This window comes from Ceratotherium simum, chromosome 1 (assembly GCF_057802395.1).
Source record: "Ceratotherium simum simum isolate JZ-2026a chromosome 1, ASM5780239v1, whole genome shotgun sequence".
Taxonomy (NCBI): domain Eukaryota; kingdom Metazoa; phylum Chordata; class Mammalia; order Perissodactyla; family Rhinocerotidae; genus Ceratotherium; species Ceratotherium simum.
The window spans coordinates 19,626,718-19,645,526 of record NC_141900.1 but is presented as its reverse complement, the minus strand read 5'-3'; the positions used below and the strand labels follow the sequence as shown (position 1 = coordinate 19,645,526).

The window sequence follows — 18,809 nt, the reverse complement described above, 5'->3', positions numbered from 1 at the left end:
TCACGTGATTGTAGAGGCTTGGCAAGTCAAAAATCTGCGAAGTAGGCTGGCAGGCTGAGGACCCAAGGAGTACAGTTTGGATCCAAAGGCAGTCTGCTGCCAGAATTTCTTCTTGCCCGGAGGAGGTCACTCTTTGTTCTACGAAGGCCTTCAACTGATTGGATGCAACCCACCCACATTATGAAGAGTAATCTGCTTTACTCAAAGCCTACTGACTTAAATGTTAATCTCACGGAAAAAATGCCTTCGCAGGAACATCTAGATTAACGTTTGACTAAATATCTGGGTACCATGGCCTAGTCATGTTGACACATAAAATTATCACAATGATTTTATTTGCAAATGTAATTAGTTAAGTTATAATGCAGTCCTAGTGTGGGCCCTAATCCAATATGACTGGTGTCCTTAAAAAAGGGGAAATTTGGACACAGAGACAGACAGGCATTCAGGCAGAACGCCATGTGAAGACGAAGGCAGAGATCAGGGTGATGCCAGCCAACCACCAGAAGCCAGGAGAGAGGCACAGAACAGGTTCTTCCTCACAGCTTTCAGAGGGAACCAGCCCTGCTGACACCTTATCTCAGACTTCTGGCCTCCAGAACTGTGAGAAAATAAATTCCTGTTGTTTAAGAAACACCCAGTCTGTGGTACTTTGTTACCTCGGCCTTAGCTTCCCATAATCAAAACAGTGCCGAAATAGAGAAAAAAGACACCAAACTCCTTGGTGTCAGAAGGCATTATCTAGGCATTAAAAGAAGAAAAATCTGAAAGGAAATGTGAGCAGCCAGTACCCATTTCTCCCCACCCTCTCTCCATCCACATCCACCCCCACTTCCAAGCCAACAGATCAAACCCTGAACCCGAGTAGAGGGAGGAGAGTTGAAGAGAAAATCAGAGAGTTAGCTGCAGTGCGGAAGTTGTGCATCCTTCCAATCCCCCCTACACTAGCCGACTCACAGATGCGGGCGCGTCTGGTGGAGGTACACAAAGAACTGTGAAGTTTGTGGATCTGATAGTGGAGAGGACCTGTGTCCTGTTTCCTGGATGAAGTCCAGGGAGACTGTAAGCTTGCTCCATTGTTGCATATCAGCAGTGGGATAGAAATGGCAGCATGACATACAGGGCCAGAAGCTATCTTGAGTTTCCTGTGTTCCTAAAGGGGTGTGGATGACCATCGGGAAATACCCAAGGCTCCTGAGTAAGACACGTAAAATATCTGGGAGCGAGCAAGCCCATGGGGCCTTGAGAGCAGAACGAGGAACACTACATCAGAGGGGAGCAGACCATGGACGGGACTGGAGGATGTCTTGGAGACCAAGCAGGATATGGTTCATCTGAAGTAGCAGGCCAGCAAACCACCAAGAAGTAGATGCCCAGCTACTACCCCTCTCCCAAGCCCTCACCGCCATGTTGGCAGGTGTGAAAGCAGCTGGACGTTAGTGTCAGCCTCGGAGACAAGGAGGAAGAGGGAGAAGAAAATCTTGATTATGACTTGGTTATAAAATCAGAATGCTAGGAAGTCACTAAATTTGACTTGGTTTACCTGAAAATAGCTAGATTAAGTTTTCTGCATTAGTTCAAATGAGAATTAAAGATGGAAAGTCTCATTTCATGGTAATACATTTCACACACGTGCAGATTCATGCATATGCACAATTGAAGGACCTTTTAAGCACCTGTTGGCCGAGACTTCTCTTTCTCCTTGACCATCATTTTCTGGATCAGAGCTCCCCAAAGCTGGGGCCCTCAGGTAAGCCCCCCATATGCTGTGTCTTTGGGAGTTCTGTGATGACAATGATGTCCATGAGGCTAGCGACCATCCATTCCCACTCCTCAGGCCCTTCCTCAGGACTCTGTCCACCTACGGTTCTTTGCCTATTAAGCAGCCACTGTTCTTCACAGCCGGATTTCTGTGACAGAATACCTACATTCTCACATTATCTGTTGAGGGAGAGAGGCAGCAGCTTGAGATGCTTAACTGGTGAGCTCTAAGCAATGGTCAATGCACAGCAGAAGGCATTACCTGCTCGTGCAAGTGCTTTCAGACATATGTTAGTGACATACACACATTTACTGCTGTGGCTGTGCTCTCCCTACTATTATCAACAACATTTTTAGAGTAGGAGAAAGATTCCAGGGCTGAGAACCCAGGGGCCTTGCATCCCTTCCTGGACCTCTGCTAACTGGCTTTGTGAGCTAGAGCAAGTCATGTAAACTGTTTTCTTATCTAGAAAATGCAAAGCTTGTGTAACACCCAACTAGAAGATTTCTGTGATCTTTTCAGGCTCTAAAATTCTATAATTCCAACACAGTTTTTACATTTTCTAGTGTTTTGAGGAAATTCTATGAGTATAATTAATTAGATGGGCAGAAAACTTGTAATAATCTGTTAGGAGCTCAGAGGACAAAGAGTTTTTTTTTGTTTTGTGAGGAAGATTAGCCCTGAGCTAACATCTGTTGCCAATCTTCCTCTTTTTTTTTTTTTTTGCTGAGGAAGATTGGCCCTGGGCTAACATCCATGCCCATCTTCCTCTACTTTATATGGGACGCTGCCACAGTATGGCTTGACAAGCAGTGCGTTGGTCCATGCCTGGGATCCGAACCTGTGAACCCCAGGCTGCTGAAGTGAAGCACGCGAACTTAACCGCTAGCCACTGGGCCAGCCCCAAGTTTTGTTGTTTTTAATATGGTAGAGGCTTTAAATGTGAGTTAGAGAGGGCCCACAGGGGCATAGAAGGCTGTTTGAAGCCCAACTACTTGAATTGGAACTTATTTATTGAATGTGGGTTTACCCACTATACAAACACACAAACACTCACATGCACACACACACACTCAAACAAAAGAATCTCACGTTAAGGGATAATATGTTTCTGAAAAGATGCATATTAAGCTAGACTTTTGTGAACTGAAATATTTTGATTGCACAAAGAGGGCATACTAATTTTTTAAAAAGGTGGAAAATCCTAAGTCCTCAAAGCCGAGTAAAACCAAACCAAATCAACCAAACCAATACAACTCTAAATTTTTGCCTTGCAAGAACCCATATTATTATTTATATGCTTTGAAAATTAAGATTTTTTTCCTTTGAAGATCAATTTTTTAATGAGACATACCTATAAATGATTATGATGAAATAATAACAATGATTTTCATAAGCTATTTGTGAATTTTGTTTATTGTTTTAAAGTTATGTTTCAAATGCAGTAAGTCAGGTTATCTGATACTACTCAGCAGGAGTCTTGATCTATAGGGACTTGTATCAAATCTACTTATGACTATGGTTTTGAAAATATATAACAAAAAAAGTCCTTGATAATAATACCATTATCTACTCAATGAATAGATGTTTCACTTGGCGATAAATCATTTGAGCTTTCAAAAACAGTTATCAACTTATCATGCTTTCAAAACCAGGAAGTTATAATAGGCCTTCAAGAATAGCTAATCTTGTAGTCTCACAGCAAAATTAGAATTTTGTAATTGTAGGACATTAAGGATAAAATGAAAACCTTAAAAGCTACCTGAAAAAAAAAGACAGATTTCTGAAAACAAAAACCAAAAACAACATCAGACTAACCACAAACTACTCATGAGTAGGAACAGATGGCAGACAACAGGGAGAAAATATCTTCAACGAGTGGAGGAAAAGTAACAGTCAACCTAGACTTATATACCTAGCTAAACAATTACTTACAAGTGAGGATGAAATAAAAGATGTTTCCAGACATATAAAGTACTTATTGCCCACTGATCTGGCTGGAAGAACTACTAATGAATTAAGTAAGAAGAAAAATGAATCTAGAGAAAAGGACTGAGATACATGACCTGAAAAGGTGCAAAGAAATCTGCAAAATATCTCACTAAATATAAGTATTAACAATATTGATGGTTTAACACTACCCGTTGTTTGTGTTTAAAGACAAGGAGGAACTTAATTCTAAAGAACATAGAGGGCCGGCCCCATGGCTTGGCGGTTGGGTGTGGCGGTCTGCTGCTGGCAGCCCGGGTTCAATCCCAGGCGCATGCCGACACACTGCTTCTCCGGCCATGCTGAGGCCACGTCCCACATACAGCAACTAGAAGGATGTGCAACTACGACATACAACTATCTACTGGGGCTTTGGGGGGAAAAATAAATAAATAAAAAAATAAAATAATAATAAAAAAAAGAACATAGGAAACAGAAAATTCGAGGGGGAGTTTCAGAGGAAAGTTAAAAACTAGCTAAGGTCTTTGTGTTGAGAGGAGAAACATAATAATAAAAATGATCTTTAACATTTTTTGGAAAAAATAAAGTTATGTATTATATTAAAATAATGTAAATCACAAAAATAATGGAAATACAATGTATATTTTCCAAATTAATGGGGGGGGGGAATAAAGACAACTGTCAGAGAAAGTGAAAAATAAAGAAAAATCTTGATTATAGCAAAAAGAAGAGAAGAGTAGAAATGAGACTAAATACACCATTAATCACAATAAGTGTAAATTTGAGTTATTTTTTTCAGAAAGGTACTTTTAGGTTGAATTTTAAAAAAACAAGGTATAACCTACTAATCAAGAATCATGCCTAAAAATTTACACAGAAAGTTTGAGAATAAAGGGATAGCAAAAAATGTACCAGGAAAATACTTATTAAAGCATATTTTGTTTCCCTCCTCAATAGCGGGACAGATTTGTAGTGGAAGCTTATATCAGAGACTCCAAGCTAATTTGTTAGCATCTCAAGGGCTTTTTCATTGATGTACTTCCACTATTAGCACAGTGCCTTACACACAGTAGGTATTCAATAAATGCTCACAGAAGAGGCTGATAGGAAAATTTGGAAGACTTTGTGAAGTGGTCTAGTCCCACCACTTAATTTTACCTGTAAGGTGATTATGGGACAGGGAGTAGTTGACGTTCCCAAAGGTGCACAGGTATCCCCACTACCCCTGGTAAATAAACATCCATACTTTACAGTTTACAATGTCCTCTTAAAATTGTTGTTTGAGTATATTTATGTACAATGGACTGTGTGCATTCAAAGTGTACAACTTGATGAGTTTTGACAACTGTAGATGCCCATGAAATGACCACCACAATTAAGGTACAGAACGTTTCTATTACCCCAGGCGAGTGCTCTGCCCCTTTGCAGTTTACCTCTCCCTCCACCTCTAGCCCCATGCAACTACTTATCTGCCTTTTGACACTAGAGATTGGTATGCATTTTCTAGAATTCTATATAAATGGAATCAAACAGCACATACTCTTTTGTGTCTGATTTCTTTTGCTGAGCATGATTTTGAGATTCTTCTATGTTGTTAAATGTATCAGTAGTTCATTTCTTTTTTTTTTTTTTTGCTGAGCAGTATTCTGTTTCATGAATGTACCACAATTTGTTTATCCACTTGCCAGTTAACGAACATCTGGGTTGTTTCCACTTTGGGGTTTTTATGAATGAAGCTGCTATGAGCATTCATGTAGAAGTCTTTGTGTGGACATATGTTCTCATTTCCTTTGGGTAAATACTTAGAAATGGAATGGCTGCATTGTACAGTAGGTTTATTTTTTAAAACTCATTTTAATAAATTAGATATAATATACATACCATACAATTCACCTATTGAAAGTGTACAATTCAATGGCTTTTAATGTATTCACAGTTATGCAACCATCATCACAATCAATTTTAGAACATTTTCACCACCTCAAAAAGAAGCCCTCTTAGCTATTATTCCTCCAGCAACTCATCCCCAACACTCCCAGCACCAAGTAACCACTAGTCTACTTTCCATCTGTAAAGATTTCCTTATTCTGGACGTCCGAATGAATGGAGTCATATAATACATGGTCTTTTGTGACTGGCTTATTTCACTTACCATAACGTTTTCTTTGGTTCATTCATGTTGTATCTTCATTCTTTTCTTCTTAAGACTCTTTTTTTTTTTTAGAGCAATTTTAGGTTCACAGCAAAATTGAGAGGAAGGTACAGAGATTTCGCATATACCCTCTGCTACCATGCATGACTAGCTTCCCACATTATCAACATCCCCCACCAGAGTGGTATATCTGTTAAACAGATGAACCTACATTGACACATCATTATCACCAGAGTCCATAGTTTACCTTAGGGTTCGCTCTTAGTGTTTTTATGACAGAATAATATTTCATTGTATGTGTATATCACATTTGCTTATCCACTCATCAGTTGATAAACATTTGGTAGTAGGTTTATTTTTAAGAAATTGCTGAACTGTGTTCCGAAGTGGTGGTACCATTTTACATTCCTATCAGCAGTTTATGAGAGTTCCAGCTGCTCTGCACCCTCGCCAACAGTTGTTATGTTCAGCCACTCCTGATGCTATGAAGTGGTTCATAGCCTGAACTGCTAACGAGAGGACAATGAGTTTAAATCTGGCTCATAGCTGTCATCAGGCTCTCTCTGGTCTTGTCACCTGAGGGCAGGTGAGTGGAACAAGGACATAGCTTCTGCTTAGGCAAAGGCAGAGAGGCTGGGAGAGAACTGAGTCCTTCAGCCTGAAGAGTCAGCCTCACTCTTGGTGCCCACAGAGGTTAGTGACACTGACAACACAGCCCTCCATCTACGTAGCCCAGTGCTTTGTGTAGGATGGGATTACTATGTACAAAGGTGACGGGCACAGAACATCCAGTCATCCACATCCATGCAAATGAAGGGATGGAGAAAAAGTAGGTCTTGGTTTGATTCTTTCCTGCAGGGGCAAAAGTCCCAACTCTATCTTGAATGGCTTGTTCTGGGCTGGCGCAAACTTTCCCCCTCTTTTCTTCCAGGTGCAGTAAACATGCTAGAGGCACATTTCCTCAGCCTCACAGTTCTATCCCAAGCATAACCACTCTTCAGATATGAAGAAAAAGTATTCCAGTGCCCCTGGGTCTTTGAGCAGATCAGGAGGGTTCTGGCTAAGCTGGTTCCAGAGAACTCTGAGACAGCTGCTGGAAAAAGAAGTTCCCACTGGATCCTACCTCACACCTGAAGGAACCTGAAAGAAATCAGAGGCCTACATTTGAAAATAAAATCACAAAAGTATGTTTTAGTCCACTCAGGCTGCTATAACAAAATATCACAGACTGGGTGTCTTATAAACATTAGACATTGATTTCGCACAGTCCTGGAAGCTGGAAATCTGAGATCAGGGTGCCAGCGTGGTCGGGTGAGGGCCTTCTTCTGATTGTATCCTCACGTGGCAGAAAGGGGAGCTAGCTCTTTGGGGCCTCTATGAGGCCTCTTTTATAACAGCCATTCCTGAGGGCTCCTCCCTCATGACCCAATCACCTCCCAAAGGCCCCACCTCCTAACACCATCACATTGGGTTCTGCATTAGGATTTCAACATATGAATTTTAGGGGGACAGAAACATTCAGACCATAGCAAGATACTAGAAGAAAATATGAAATTTTAAAAATTGCCTCAGAGAGAAGTCCTGTCTAAGTAGTACACAAAACCTAGAAACCATAGAACATAAGATGATAGATTTGACTACATAAAAAAAATTAAAAATCTTACATGGCAGAAATTCCTATAAATAAAGTCAAAAATCAAATGGTAAACTGGGAAAAATATTTGTAAAGCACATTACAGACAAAGTGCTAATTTCCTTAACTTATCAAGACTTCTTACAAACCAGTAGGAAATATACCAACAGTCTAGTTGAAGAATGGTAGAAATGAACAGACAATTCACAGAAAAGGAAACACTATTGATTCTTAAATATCGGAAAAAGATGCTCAATCTTACTCCTGAGAAGGGAAATGCAAATTGAAAAGGGAGACTGTTTTTTGCCTAACAGATTGGCAAAAAGTAAAATGTCTTATAACACTATGCTGGTTAGGTTTTGAGGGACTCTTCCACATTCACCCATGTTATTAGTAGAAGCATAAATTGGAACAACCCCTTTGAGGAATATTTTCGCAACATCTGTCAAAAAGTTAAATGCACATTTCCTTCAATTCAGCAATTCCATTTTTAGGAATTTAATCTATAGATATACTCTCACAGGTGTGATATTATGTATGTTCAAGGATATTTATTACAGCATTATTTGTAACAGAAAAAGATTGGAAGCAAAGAAAACATCAATCACTAAGGGACAGGATAAATTATATATGGCACATCCATATAACAGACTACTATGCAGTTATTAAAAAGAATGAGGCTGCTCTACATGAACTGATATGTCACAATTTCCAAGATATATTAAGACAAAGAAAAACCTGGGTAAAGTCCAGAGTATGTAATATGCTTCCATTTGTACTATAGCAAAGACTATGTTGATGAGTATATGTTCATACATGCACAAACTGTCTCTGGAAGGATCTCAAGACTCTGACAATAACAATTGCCTCTGGGGAGGTAAACAGCTTCTGGGGAACAGGGGTGAGCAGGAAGATTTACTTTTCATTGATTACTCTTTTGAATACTTGGATTTTATATTGTGTGCATGTATCACCCATCTAAAAAAATAATTTTTTCTTCTTAAAAAATTGATCTCCACCTGGGATAAGTCAGCTGGCAGAATATCATGGGGTGAGCCCTGCTATTTTGTATCTCTACCCTGTCTATTCCCTTCGCCTGGAGTGGCCTTTCCCCCTCATTTCTCCAGCTCCTTTTGCCCTTGGACACCTTCTCCAACAGCCCCATTCCTAGGCTGAATTGGATTCTCTTCCCTGCCCCCTGCCATGCCTCCACAGCCCCGTGCAGGCCTCTAGCACAGCACTTGGCCCACCTGACTGTAACAGTGGGCTTACCAGTTTGTCTCTGGACGAGGTTTGAGCTCCTTGATGGGAGAACCGTGACATATTAGACCTTACAGTCCTGGTGCCCATCACAGTGCCTGGCACATAGTAGGCTTCTACAGGAGTGCTGGCTGACTGGATGGACAGAAGGAGTGGTGCTTCCAGAGTGTCAGTTCCGTGTGGGCAGGGATTTTTTTTCTCCAGCTCCTTTTGTTTTATTCTGTGTTATAATCTTAGCATGCACAGCAGGGCTTGGCACACAGTAGACATTCAATATTTGTTGAATGAATAAATGAATGCCGCCTAGAGGGAAAAGGGGGAAGAAGTGAGCAGTGGAGGGAAGATGTTTGAACAAGGTGGTGGAGAGGTTAAATAGGAGGACTACAGCTTGGGGCAGGGACTCTAGGAGGGCCAACAACGGACACTAGAAGAAACTGGCTTCAAAGTAGAGTTAGGTATTTGCCCACAAGAATGATGTGGCAGCCGCCGCCATCAAGACCAAGATGGCCGCGAGATTCGCTGCCTTTCTCAAGAATGCCTGGGCCAAGGAGCCAGTGCCGGTTGTGTCCTTCACCATCAGGGGCCTTGCTATGTGGTAATTCTGCCCCTACTCAGTCTCTACACCAATCAGGCCATCTTGATCAACCAGGCCACACCCTACAACTACCTAGTGCCCCTGCAAGATGACGGGAATGTGCCAGCCACCTCCAGGAGCCCCTGAGCCCAAGCTTGGAGTGGCTGAAGAAACTGTGAGCCCCTCTGGTGACAGGGAGGAGGGCCCCTCCATTGGGACCCCCAATAAGCATGTGAAAACCCCAGAAAAAAAAAAAGAATGATCTGGCGGAGCTACCATATGATCCAGCAATTACACTGCTAGGTATTTATCCAAGAGAAATGAAAACATCTCTGCAAAAACTTTTTTTGTCCATGCAAAAACTTGTACAGGAATGTTCATAGCAGCATTATTCATGATAGCCAACAGTTGGAAAAAAACCGAAATGTCCATCGCTGATGAATGGACAAATTAAATGTGGGATATCCATACAATGGAACAACATCATTTGGCAGTAAAAATAAACGATGTACTGATTCATGCTACAACATGGATGAACCCTGAAAACATTATGCTATGTAAAAAATGCCAGTCACAAAAGACCACATGTTGTATGATTCCATTTGTATGAAATGTCCAGAACAGGGAAATCTATAGAGACAGAAAGTAGATTAGCGGTTGCCAGGGGCTGTAGAAGGGAGTTGGAGGAACATGGGGAGTGACTGCTAAGGGGTGTGGGGTTTCTTTTGGGGGTGATGAAAATGTTCTAAAATTGATTATGGCGATGGTTGCACAACTCTGTGAATATACTAAAAAAACCACTGAATTGTACACTTTAAATGGGTGCGTTGTATGGTACGTGAATTATATCTCAATAAAGCTGTTATAACAAATAAGAATGATCTGGAGTTTCCTAGAGGTGTGAACTGAGCCCAGGACCATGCTGACCAGTGCCTTAGGCCTCCGGAGTTCTGTCTCCTGCAGTCCTGTGGGGCTAAGCCCCCGGGAAGTCATGTTCATTCACTCCTCCACCCCTGACACCAGGGCAGGAGCCCTGCCAGTGGGTCCTGAGGGCTGAATGGTAGCAGAATATGTCACCCCCAAGTATAACTGTGCAGGACACACCAGCCCAGGATACGCTGCTTTGCTATATTGATTATTTTGAGCTGAGGGCACTTGAAAAACAACAAATACAGGGCGAGGCTCTCTCTGAACTCCCCCCATCGGCCTAAAGACAGATCCTCCAAAAGGAATTCAGTTGTCATAACCCCCATTCCGGGGGTCCCATGAAGCAGGGAAGATTGACTCTTACCACAGAAGAGGAGACCAGAAGTGGACTCCACACCCAGACGGACTTTGTCACACACTATCATACCTCCCATCTATTCTTCTCAGGGCCCATTCAGCTCTGGTAAACGTCATTTTCTCTCTCGTCTAAGATCATCTACATGCCCCCTCCCCTTTGCCTATTAAGATGGTATGTAAGCCTGAATCCTAAGCCACCTCAGGAGTCTCTCACTTTTCCCTGGGTGTCTCCCCTGTGTACATGAGGTATACATGTTAAGAAACTTCTGTTTGTTTTTCTCCTGCTAATCTGTCTTTTATTACAGGTGTCTCAGCTAAGGACTCAGAAGGGTGGAGGGAAATTATTTTTCCTCCCCTACAGGGCCTTGGCTTCAGAGGAGCACCTCTATGGTGTTCAGGGCCAGGACTGAGTACTCCAGGGGTTCCCGACGTCAGGAGGGCTGTGGAACTTTATTTCCTTCCCCACGACAGCTGAGGGGCTCTCACTGGATGGGTGTTTGGGGTGGGAGAGAGAATGGCACCGAGCAAGGAAGGATAAACTAAATTCAGTTAATTCCACAGTTTCTTGGAGCACCAGTGATGCATCTGGCACAGTGTGACATCGGAAGCAATTGGAATGCAAAGCAGTACAAGAGCTTCTCTGGCCTGGAAACGCTCGCCAAGCCGGCTGGACACAGTGTGAGAGAACGGGGGTGGAGCACAGTGGCCAAGCGGTGTGCCGGGTGGTACCGCGGCCCACAGAGGAGACAGGAGGGGCTCGTTTCCATTCCTACGGGAGGCTCCGCCCCTCCGCATGGCCGCCGGCACTGGGCGTGTGGGCCTGGCCGGGAGGGCTTGAAGCCAGGTAGGGGTGCTTGCATGGTGTGTCCTTCCTGAGTGTCCTGTCCTAGGGTTTGGTTCCCTGAAGCCCATAGTTCCAGGACTGGACTAATGGGAACCATGGGCAGAGCTTCCCCACAGATATAAAGGCGACCAGGTTCACTGGCCAGCTGCCGATGCCCATGGAACTGCTAAAGGAGCTGAACTTTTCTTTTCTTTCTTTCTTTTTTTTAAGACAGAACAAATTTTTTATTGTGAAATTTTTGTTGTACATTATTGTTAGTCACCATATACATGCATCCCTCCACCCCTTGTGCCCATCCCCCACCCTCCTTGCCCCTGGTAACCACCAAACTGTTCTGTCTGTCTGTGTGTTGGTTTATATTCCACATATGAGTGAGATCATGCACTGTTTGTCTTTCTCTTTCTGGCTTATTTCGCTTAACATAATACCCTCCAGGCCCATCCATGTTGTTGCAAGTGGGACGATTTTGTCTTTTTTTATGGCTGAGTAGTATTCCATGGTATATGTATACCACATCTTCTTTATCCAGTCATCAGTTGAGGGACACTTGGGTTGCTTCTGTGTCTTGGCTGTAGTGAATAATGCTGCGATGAACATAGGGGTGCATAAGCCTCTTTGGATTGTTGATTTCAGGTTCGTTGGGTAGATACCCAGTAGTGGGATAGCTGGATCATAAGTGATTTCTATTTTTAATTATTTGAGGAATCTCCATACTGTTTTCCATAGAGGCTGTGCCAGTTTGCATTCCCACCAGCAGTGGATTAGGGTTCCCATTTCTCCACAGCCTCTCCAGCATTTGTTGTTTTTTGTCTTGGTGATTATAGCCATTCTAACGGGCGTGAGGTGATATCTTAGTGTGGTTTTGATTTGCATTTCCCTGATGATTAGTGATGTTGAGCATCTTTTCATGTGCCTATTGGCCATCTGTATATCTTCTTTAGAGAAGTGTCTGTTCATTTCCTCTGTAAAGGAGCTGAACTTTTGAACATTCACCCCTGCTTCTACTTCTCACCTTAAGTCTATAATGTCTTGAGTACATTATAGATTATGCAAGCGTTGGTAGGCTACGAACAATCCATCTGTAGGAAAGTGTGTTCCAAGTTCTAAGTCAACGAATCTTTGGAACACAACTCCTTTGCAGCAAAGTAGACACTTGCAGTAGCTGGATCCCGGGAAAGTCCCTTTAAATACTTTAAGGGCCTGAACGCCTGCTGGGCCGGACACAATGTGGGAGCAGGCTCCCCAGGTCTTTCATGTGAAGCTGGAGGGGTGCCTGCCCCAAAGGTTCCGGCCCTGCCTTTGAGCCACTCGATTCATCCCACCAGGTGGAACCAGGAGAACGCAGCATGCCAGAAGTGAGGAACAAGAGAGCCAGGGGCCTCTGGGTCCCGTTCCGTCTTGTGTGATTCTGGCCCAGCTGGGTTCTTGGTGCCAGGACCACATGCTTTCAGAAGGAGATAGTAGCTGACAGATGGACAACAGAACATCATAATGGCAGAAACAACCTCAGGGCTGGAAACAGAAGCTGCAATTACGGGAGGAAAAAACTCACAACAAATTTCAAAATATGACCCTTATGATCCCTGGAGCAGGGAGAGGAAGGAGGGGGGTAGACTCACCCTATCCTGGTGAAAACAGGGCAACATGAAGAACACCGTGCAGTCAGGCTGAAAATTAAACAGATGTGGGTTTCTTGAATTCAAAGGCTTAATTATTCTGACGTTTTCCATAACTTAATCTGAGCCATCACTTCAGCTTTAATTATGCATAATGAAATGCATTATTTACAGTAACTAATATGACAGGAAAAACTGAGAGGTGAGAATTGGTAACTTGGCAACTGTTTATTCATCTTTTTTTTGGCCCATGTTTATTGAGTACCTACTGTGTTTCAGCCTCTGCCACGGTCTTATGGATGGACCATTAGGAAAAAAATCGTGTCGCTACAGCATATCCTGTGGGCCAGTTTCTTTCACTTCATTATCTCATGGACTGCTTGCAATAATGCTGCATGGCAAGTATTATTCCTTTATAGAAGTGGAACTGAGATTCTGAAAGGTTAGGTAATTTGCCTAAGGTCACACAGCAAAAGCTATGGTTTTTGCCATCTACATCCTTCAGACAGAAACCTACAGACCGTCGTTCCAAATCTTACTTCCTGCTCTATACAGGAAAAGTTAACTTTTCCTAAGGGAAAGGGTGCTTGGTATTTTCAGCAGGAAAGTGAGTGATCAAAATTGTGCTTTTGGAAAATTAACCTGACAGTTTCCTGGAGGATGCAGTGGATGCTATTGAGACAGTTTAGGCCAGAGGCCAGGCCCCTAAACCTGAGTGGTGGCTGCAAAATGAAAAAGAGGCTGCAGGTGGCGCTGTGGAGGTGAGAGGGGCCAGGAAGTGGACGTGATGGGCGGGGAAGAAGACAGCCTGGCAGCCCAGGTTTGGGAAGGGAGGCGACCAGTCCCATCTTGGCCACTGACTATCGGCTTAATGGGGTCAAGTCACTCCCCCTCTCTGAGCCTTGTGCCCAGAAGGGGCAATAACCAGCTTATTTAGCAGTCTCAGTTCAGGGGCATGTAAGCTGAAATGGTTTCATTTTTCCTCCAGTCATTGTTTTTAACCCACCTAGGTTAAATCTCCCTTTCTTGTCCCTTAATAGCTTGCTTCCGGGTCACTTGCAGGTATTCATAGTCCACCATAATTTTCACAGCTTCCATCTCAAACGGACCTCAATCTCACTTCCTGCCGCTCCCCTGCACCAAGGCTGCCACAGCCGGAGCTGGGACCCTGAGTCGGGAGCCTGGGGCGGGGTGGGGTGTGGTCTGGCTCCTCGAGGCCTCCTCCCGCTTCGCGCTGGAGTGGGAAGATGGGGAGGAGGGAGAGGAAAGGGGATGAGTGTCGCTCCCTCGCTGGCCCTCCTTGCTGTCTCTCTCCATTGGTCGTGGCGGCTCCCCTGGCTCATACTGACTCACTGGCCAGTGGTGACCTCTGCATATCCACTTGCGCGGCAGATGTGGGCTTCAGAGGCCCTGTGGGGGTTCCCGCTGCTCACGCCCTGATGGGGAGGGTCTGGCTCAATGCGCCCCATCCCCCTCCTGCCACCAGCCTTGAGCTGCGGGGCTCCCCTCCCCAGCAGGTGGTTCTCACGTGTGAGGAGCAGGAGAGAGGGTCCCAGTCCGGCTTCCTTCCGCTGTGTCTACTGCTAGTCTTACCGCACCACGGCGAGGGGACGGGCTGCGCCACCGGCGTCCTCCCTCTGCGCTGCCATCGCTCCTGTTCTGAGTGGAGGCCGTGTTTCACTCGCCAGGCTTTCAAGCCTGGCACGGGGCTACATGGGGCAAGAAAGCACTGTGTAGGGCAGTCCTGGCCCTGAGGGGCGGCCCACATCACTCCCCAGTGGGCAGAAGCCTCACTACTCCACAATCTTCCTCCACAGACTTCCTGGAGGCCTGGAGGCCTGGAGGCCCGGAGGCCCTTCCTCCACAGACTTCCTGGAGGGCTGGAGTGATGGTTGGAGTCAAAGGGTGGTGTCTGTGGTCAGGAAGCTGCCTTGGGTCTGGTCCCGGCTTTGAGTCCTACTCAGCAATTCAGGACAGCAGAGAAATTCCCACTTCCCCATACCTCTTCCAAGAAAGACAAAATGCCTGGTTACAGGGCGATTGAGACCATCATGGGTGATTATGATTATGTCCAGCCTTTACGGTCATCTCAGTGTCTCGACTCTTTCTTTGCTCTTTTGATTTCTTTTGGGGCTCTCTGTACAGGCACACGGTGGGTGTGGACTTTTGAGGAGGACTCAGCTGACCAGGGCTGGTTTCTTGGCCTCTTGGGTACCTTGTGGTCACAGAAGCAGGTAATCAAAGAGCAAACAGTCCTGTGGTGTTGGGAGTCTCCTTTAGTTACCACAAAGCCTCTGTTTGATTTCTCGTGTAGCAACAAAACCAGGAGGGGAAGATGAGTGGCATCTGGACTAAACTCTGGGTGTGAGGCAGGCTTCAGCTCCTGGATGATATGCTGGAAGCATGCACAGATGTGAAATATCAAACATGCAGGACGCAGTCCTTCTCCTGGTTCTCCTGGGTGCCGTGTCAGGTAGGAATGCCATTTTGCCACCTTGCTTGGCCCACTCAGTCTGCATGATATTTTTGGTAATCAAGTCCCCAAAGAGGAAATTGCCTGTGGGAGGCCTTGTTGAACCTGGGCTTCTCTGCACTGATGAATGAGATGATGCAGTAACAGGGAGCCCTGGGAGGCTGGGCTAGGGGTCCTCTGGAGAAGAGGGGTGGCTACATAAGCCGCAGTCCAGTCTATGTTTGTACAGACTTCACTCTCCCTCTTTGTTAACTGGCCTGTGCTGGAAGTCCTTCCAAGAGCTAAAGTTGGGAAAACGATGTTCATAGCAGAGCTTTGTGAGTATGTCAAGTCAGTCTTTGTGGAGATTCTGGCCTTCCTCTGGAGCCTTTTGGGGGCAACTGGAGGTTGGCAAATCCTCTTATGGGAAAACAAGGTGTGAGGGGCTATTGTCTTAGTCTTAAGCAAAGAAAATGTCTTCTGATAGAAGAGCTGAAGGTTCAACCTAGTGCCTCTCGCGTTCCTTCTTCCTTATTCAAGAGCTTCAAGAATCTTGGGTGATCCTTTTAATGTTGTCAGCTTGGATTATTGAAATTGAGCTTTTTAAATTAAATCTTATTTTTGAATAGGTAGTATATGCATAATGTATGGAATTCAATCATGTTCAATTTGCAGATTAATTTAGGGATAATTTACATCTTTGATGAGTTAGAGAGTGATATGCTCAGAGGAGTGTCTGATACATAGTAAATGCTTAGTAAATGTTAGCGATTATTATGCATGAGGTTGAAGCTTCCTATCCAAAAACAGGGTTCTAGATACTCATTCAAGTCTTCATTTGTTTTCTTCAGGAGTATTTTAAGATTTCCTTCATATAGATCTTGCACATTCTAATTATGTTTAGTTCTTTCTTTTTCTTTTTTTGCATTTGTAAATGGAATCTTTCCTTCCTTTGTATCTTTTAATTGATTGTTATATAATATATGGAAGTCTATTAATGAATTATAGTAAGATAATCGTTTTTAGTTGATTCTCATGCGTTTTCGAGGTTTGAAAATAATAAACATTTGTACTTTTCCTCATCTATTTTTCTATCTCTTATTTCTTTCACTTACATAATTACCAGGCCTGTGCTTTCAGAGTGTTGTTAAACAATGATAGGAGTGTACATTCCTGTCGTGTTCTCCGTTAAGCCTGACGCTAGCTTTTGGTGTGAAATAGAAATGTATTATACGTTAAGGAGATAGCTATTATTCTTATTTAGGGTATTTATTTCTACATCAAAATGGATTTTTAAATCAAATGCTTTTTCCAGATCTATGAAAATGATTATTTGATTTCCCTCTTAGATCTGCTAATAAGACACATCAATAACTGGGTTTCTTAACATTGAACCTTCTTTCCTCCTGGGCTTTTAGACTGAACAGAGGGCAGGAGGAACAGTGAGTGTGAAGCTGGGCCTTGAGCAGCTCAAACTCTTACTTGAAGTAAACATTTGTGATTTTCCCAGAAATACAGGCTTTTAGGACCATAATCATTTGAGTGAAGAGGTGACATTTTTGTTGCTGGGAGAAGAGTGAGGTGAGGAGGAACTCAATGTCTCACACTGACCACTGTCATTTGGAACTTTATTATCAAATGTGTGAAAGGAACAGATAGAAAGATTTGCAAGAAATACTTGAGATTTCTTATAAAAACCACATTCAAATCCCTCCCTCTCCAAAAGACCACGCACTGCAGCATGCTTTTACTTCCACAGTCAAATCCTGTTTTTGGAAGGTCTGCTGTGATGCAGACTGTTTCTCTCTCACCTTCTTTTATGAGTCCGAGAATCTGATCCTTACGCTTGCTCTCGAACACCAGGACCACATAGGACAGTGGGGAGGGCTGGACAGCTACATAGTACCTGCCTTCAGGATACTGGAAGCAGGCATCACCATAATAATCTCACGTGAAGTAACAGGCTCCAGTATTCCCTTCCTCTCATTTGGTCTAACTACTATGCATCCTCCAAGGCCCAACTCAAGCCCCACCTCCCCCATGGACCCTTCCTGGATTGCCCCAGCTCTTGGTGGGCTCTTTCCGCTGCACCCTGGAGCTCCCCTTGCCTGCAGGTGGAATGCATGCCAAGGGTTTAGGACAGTGCCTAACAGAATAACTGCCCAACAAAAGGCGACGTGAGTTATCATTCTATAATTCCTCTGTTACGTGTCTGTCTTGTCTCCTCGACTGGAATGTCAGCCCTGCAATAACGGGTTTCTTATCTCTGATTGCTCTGTGGTCCCTGAGTGCCACATTCATACAGGATATCCCAAAATTTTTGTTGTTTTTGTTGATCATTATCCCTTTTTGGGTCTGTTGTTTTTTTTTTTTTTTTCCACGCTTACTGATAGCCCCTACATACAGAAATTTAGATCTTCTGCCTGTTTAATACTGGCATTTAAATTAGCTTCTGTCTTCTGCACCTCCTATTAAGATGAGAGAAAGGAAGCAGTTTCTTTTGGGGACGCTATAGTGTCCCGTTCCAAGAGCGGCTTACAAAGGAAGGTCTCATGTGAACGTAAACTAGACAAGTCTCCCAACTGTAGCAGTGGAGAAGAGTTGAGACAAAGCAGTCTTCTTGCTCCATCAGTGCCAAAGGACCACATATCACTCCTGGAAGATGGAGGACCTAGCAAGGGCCCCTCCGGGTACTTAAATCCACTGCACACTGAAGCTGTCTACATTTTGAGAAAGCTTCCAGGGAACTAGCTTTTGTATTAGTCGTATGGAAATGAAGACTGCCAGGATGTTTAATGAAAGAAGGGTTCCTTGGCTGGGAGGTCCGCATGAACATGAAAAGGTACCAGGCCCACCAACCTGAGTTTTGTCTACCAAGCCCCAGGCATGAGGCTATCCCAGGTCTCTCCAGGAAGTCCTCCCAAGCCTGCCACCTGGGCCTGGCCCTCTGCTAGGCAGTGTCGGGAAATCAAAAAGAGGCCCAAGATTCAGTGTCTTCTGCTCCTTGAGGAACTAGGTGCAACCCTTCTTAATGCTCTCCTCATTTGAAAAGGCAGGAAAATGCAGTCCATTTCCAGAAAGTCTTTCTGTCAGCTGATTAATCCCCTATATGGGGTCCAAAGAACGTTGCAAAAGGTTTCTGCTTTTTCTGTCATGTCACTTTCCTGTTTAGAGTCGACCTCAAAAGAGCAAAAGGCCATCCCTCCTCTTGGCTCTCCCTCCCTCTTCCTTTCCCGTGGCAACCTGGTTGTCTTCCTCTCCCCTCCAGCTCAAGCACTCAGT

At 44.0% G+C, this 18,809-nt stretch overlaps 1 protein-coding gene and 1 pseudogene across 1 annotated transcript in view; both read left to right on the top strand.

Moving 5' to 3' along the window:
* Positions 1-9,260: 9,260 nt before the first annotated feature.
* Positions 9,261-9,510, top strand: LOC101407197 (NADH dehydrogenase [ubiquinone] 1 alpha subcomplex subunit 3 pseudogene; annotated as a pseudogene).
* Positions 9,511-15,502: 5,992 nt separating this feature from the next.
* Positions 15,503-18,809, top strand: part of CDHR3 (cadherin related family member 3) — a 58,797-nt gene continuing 55,490 nt past the window's right edge. The window contains 1 exon segment of the mRNA XM_087434795.1: positions 15,503-15,548. Coding sequence (XP_087290921.1) covers positions 15,503-15,548 — 46 coding nt within the window.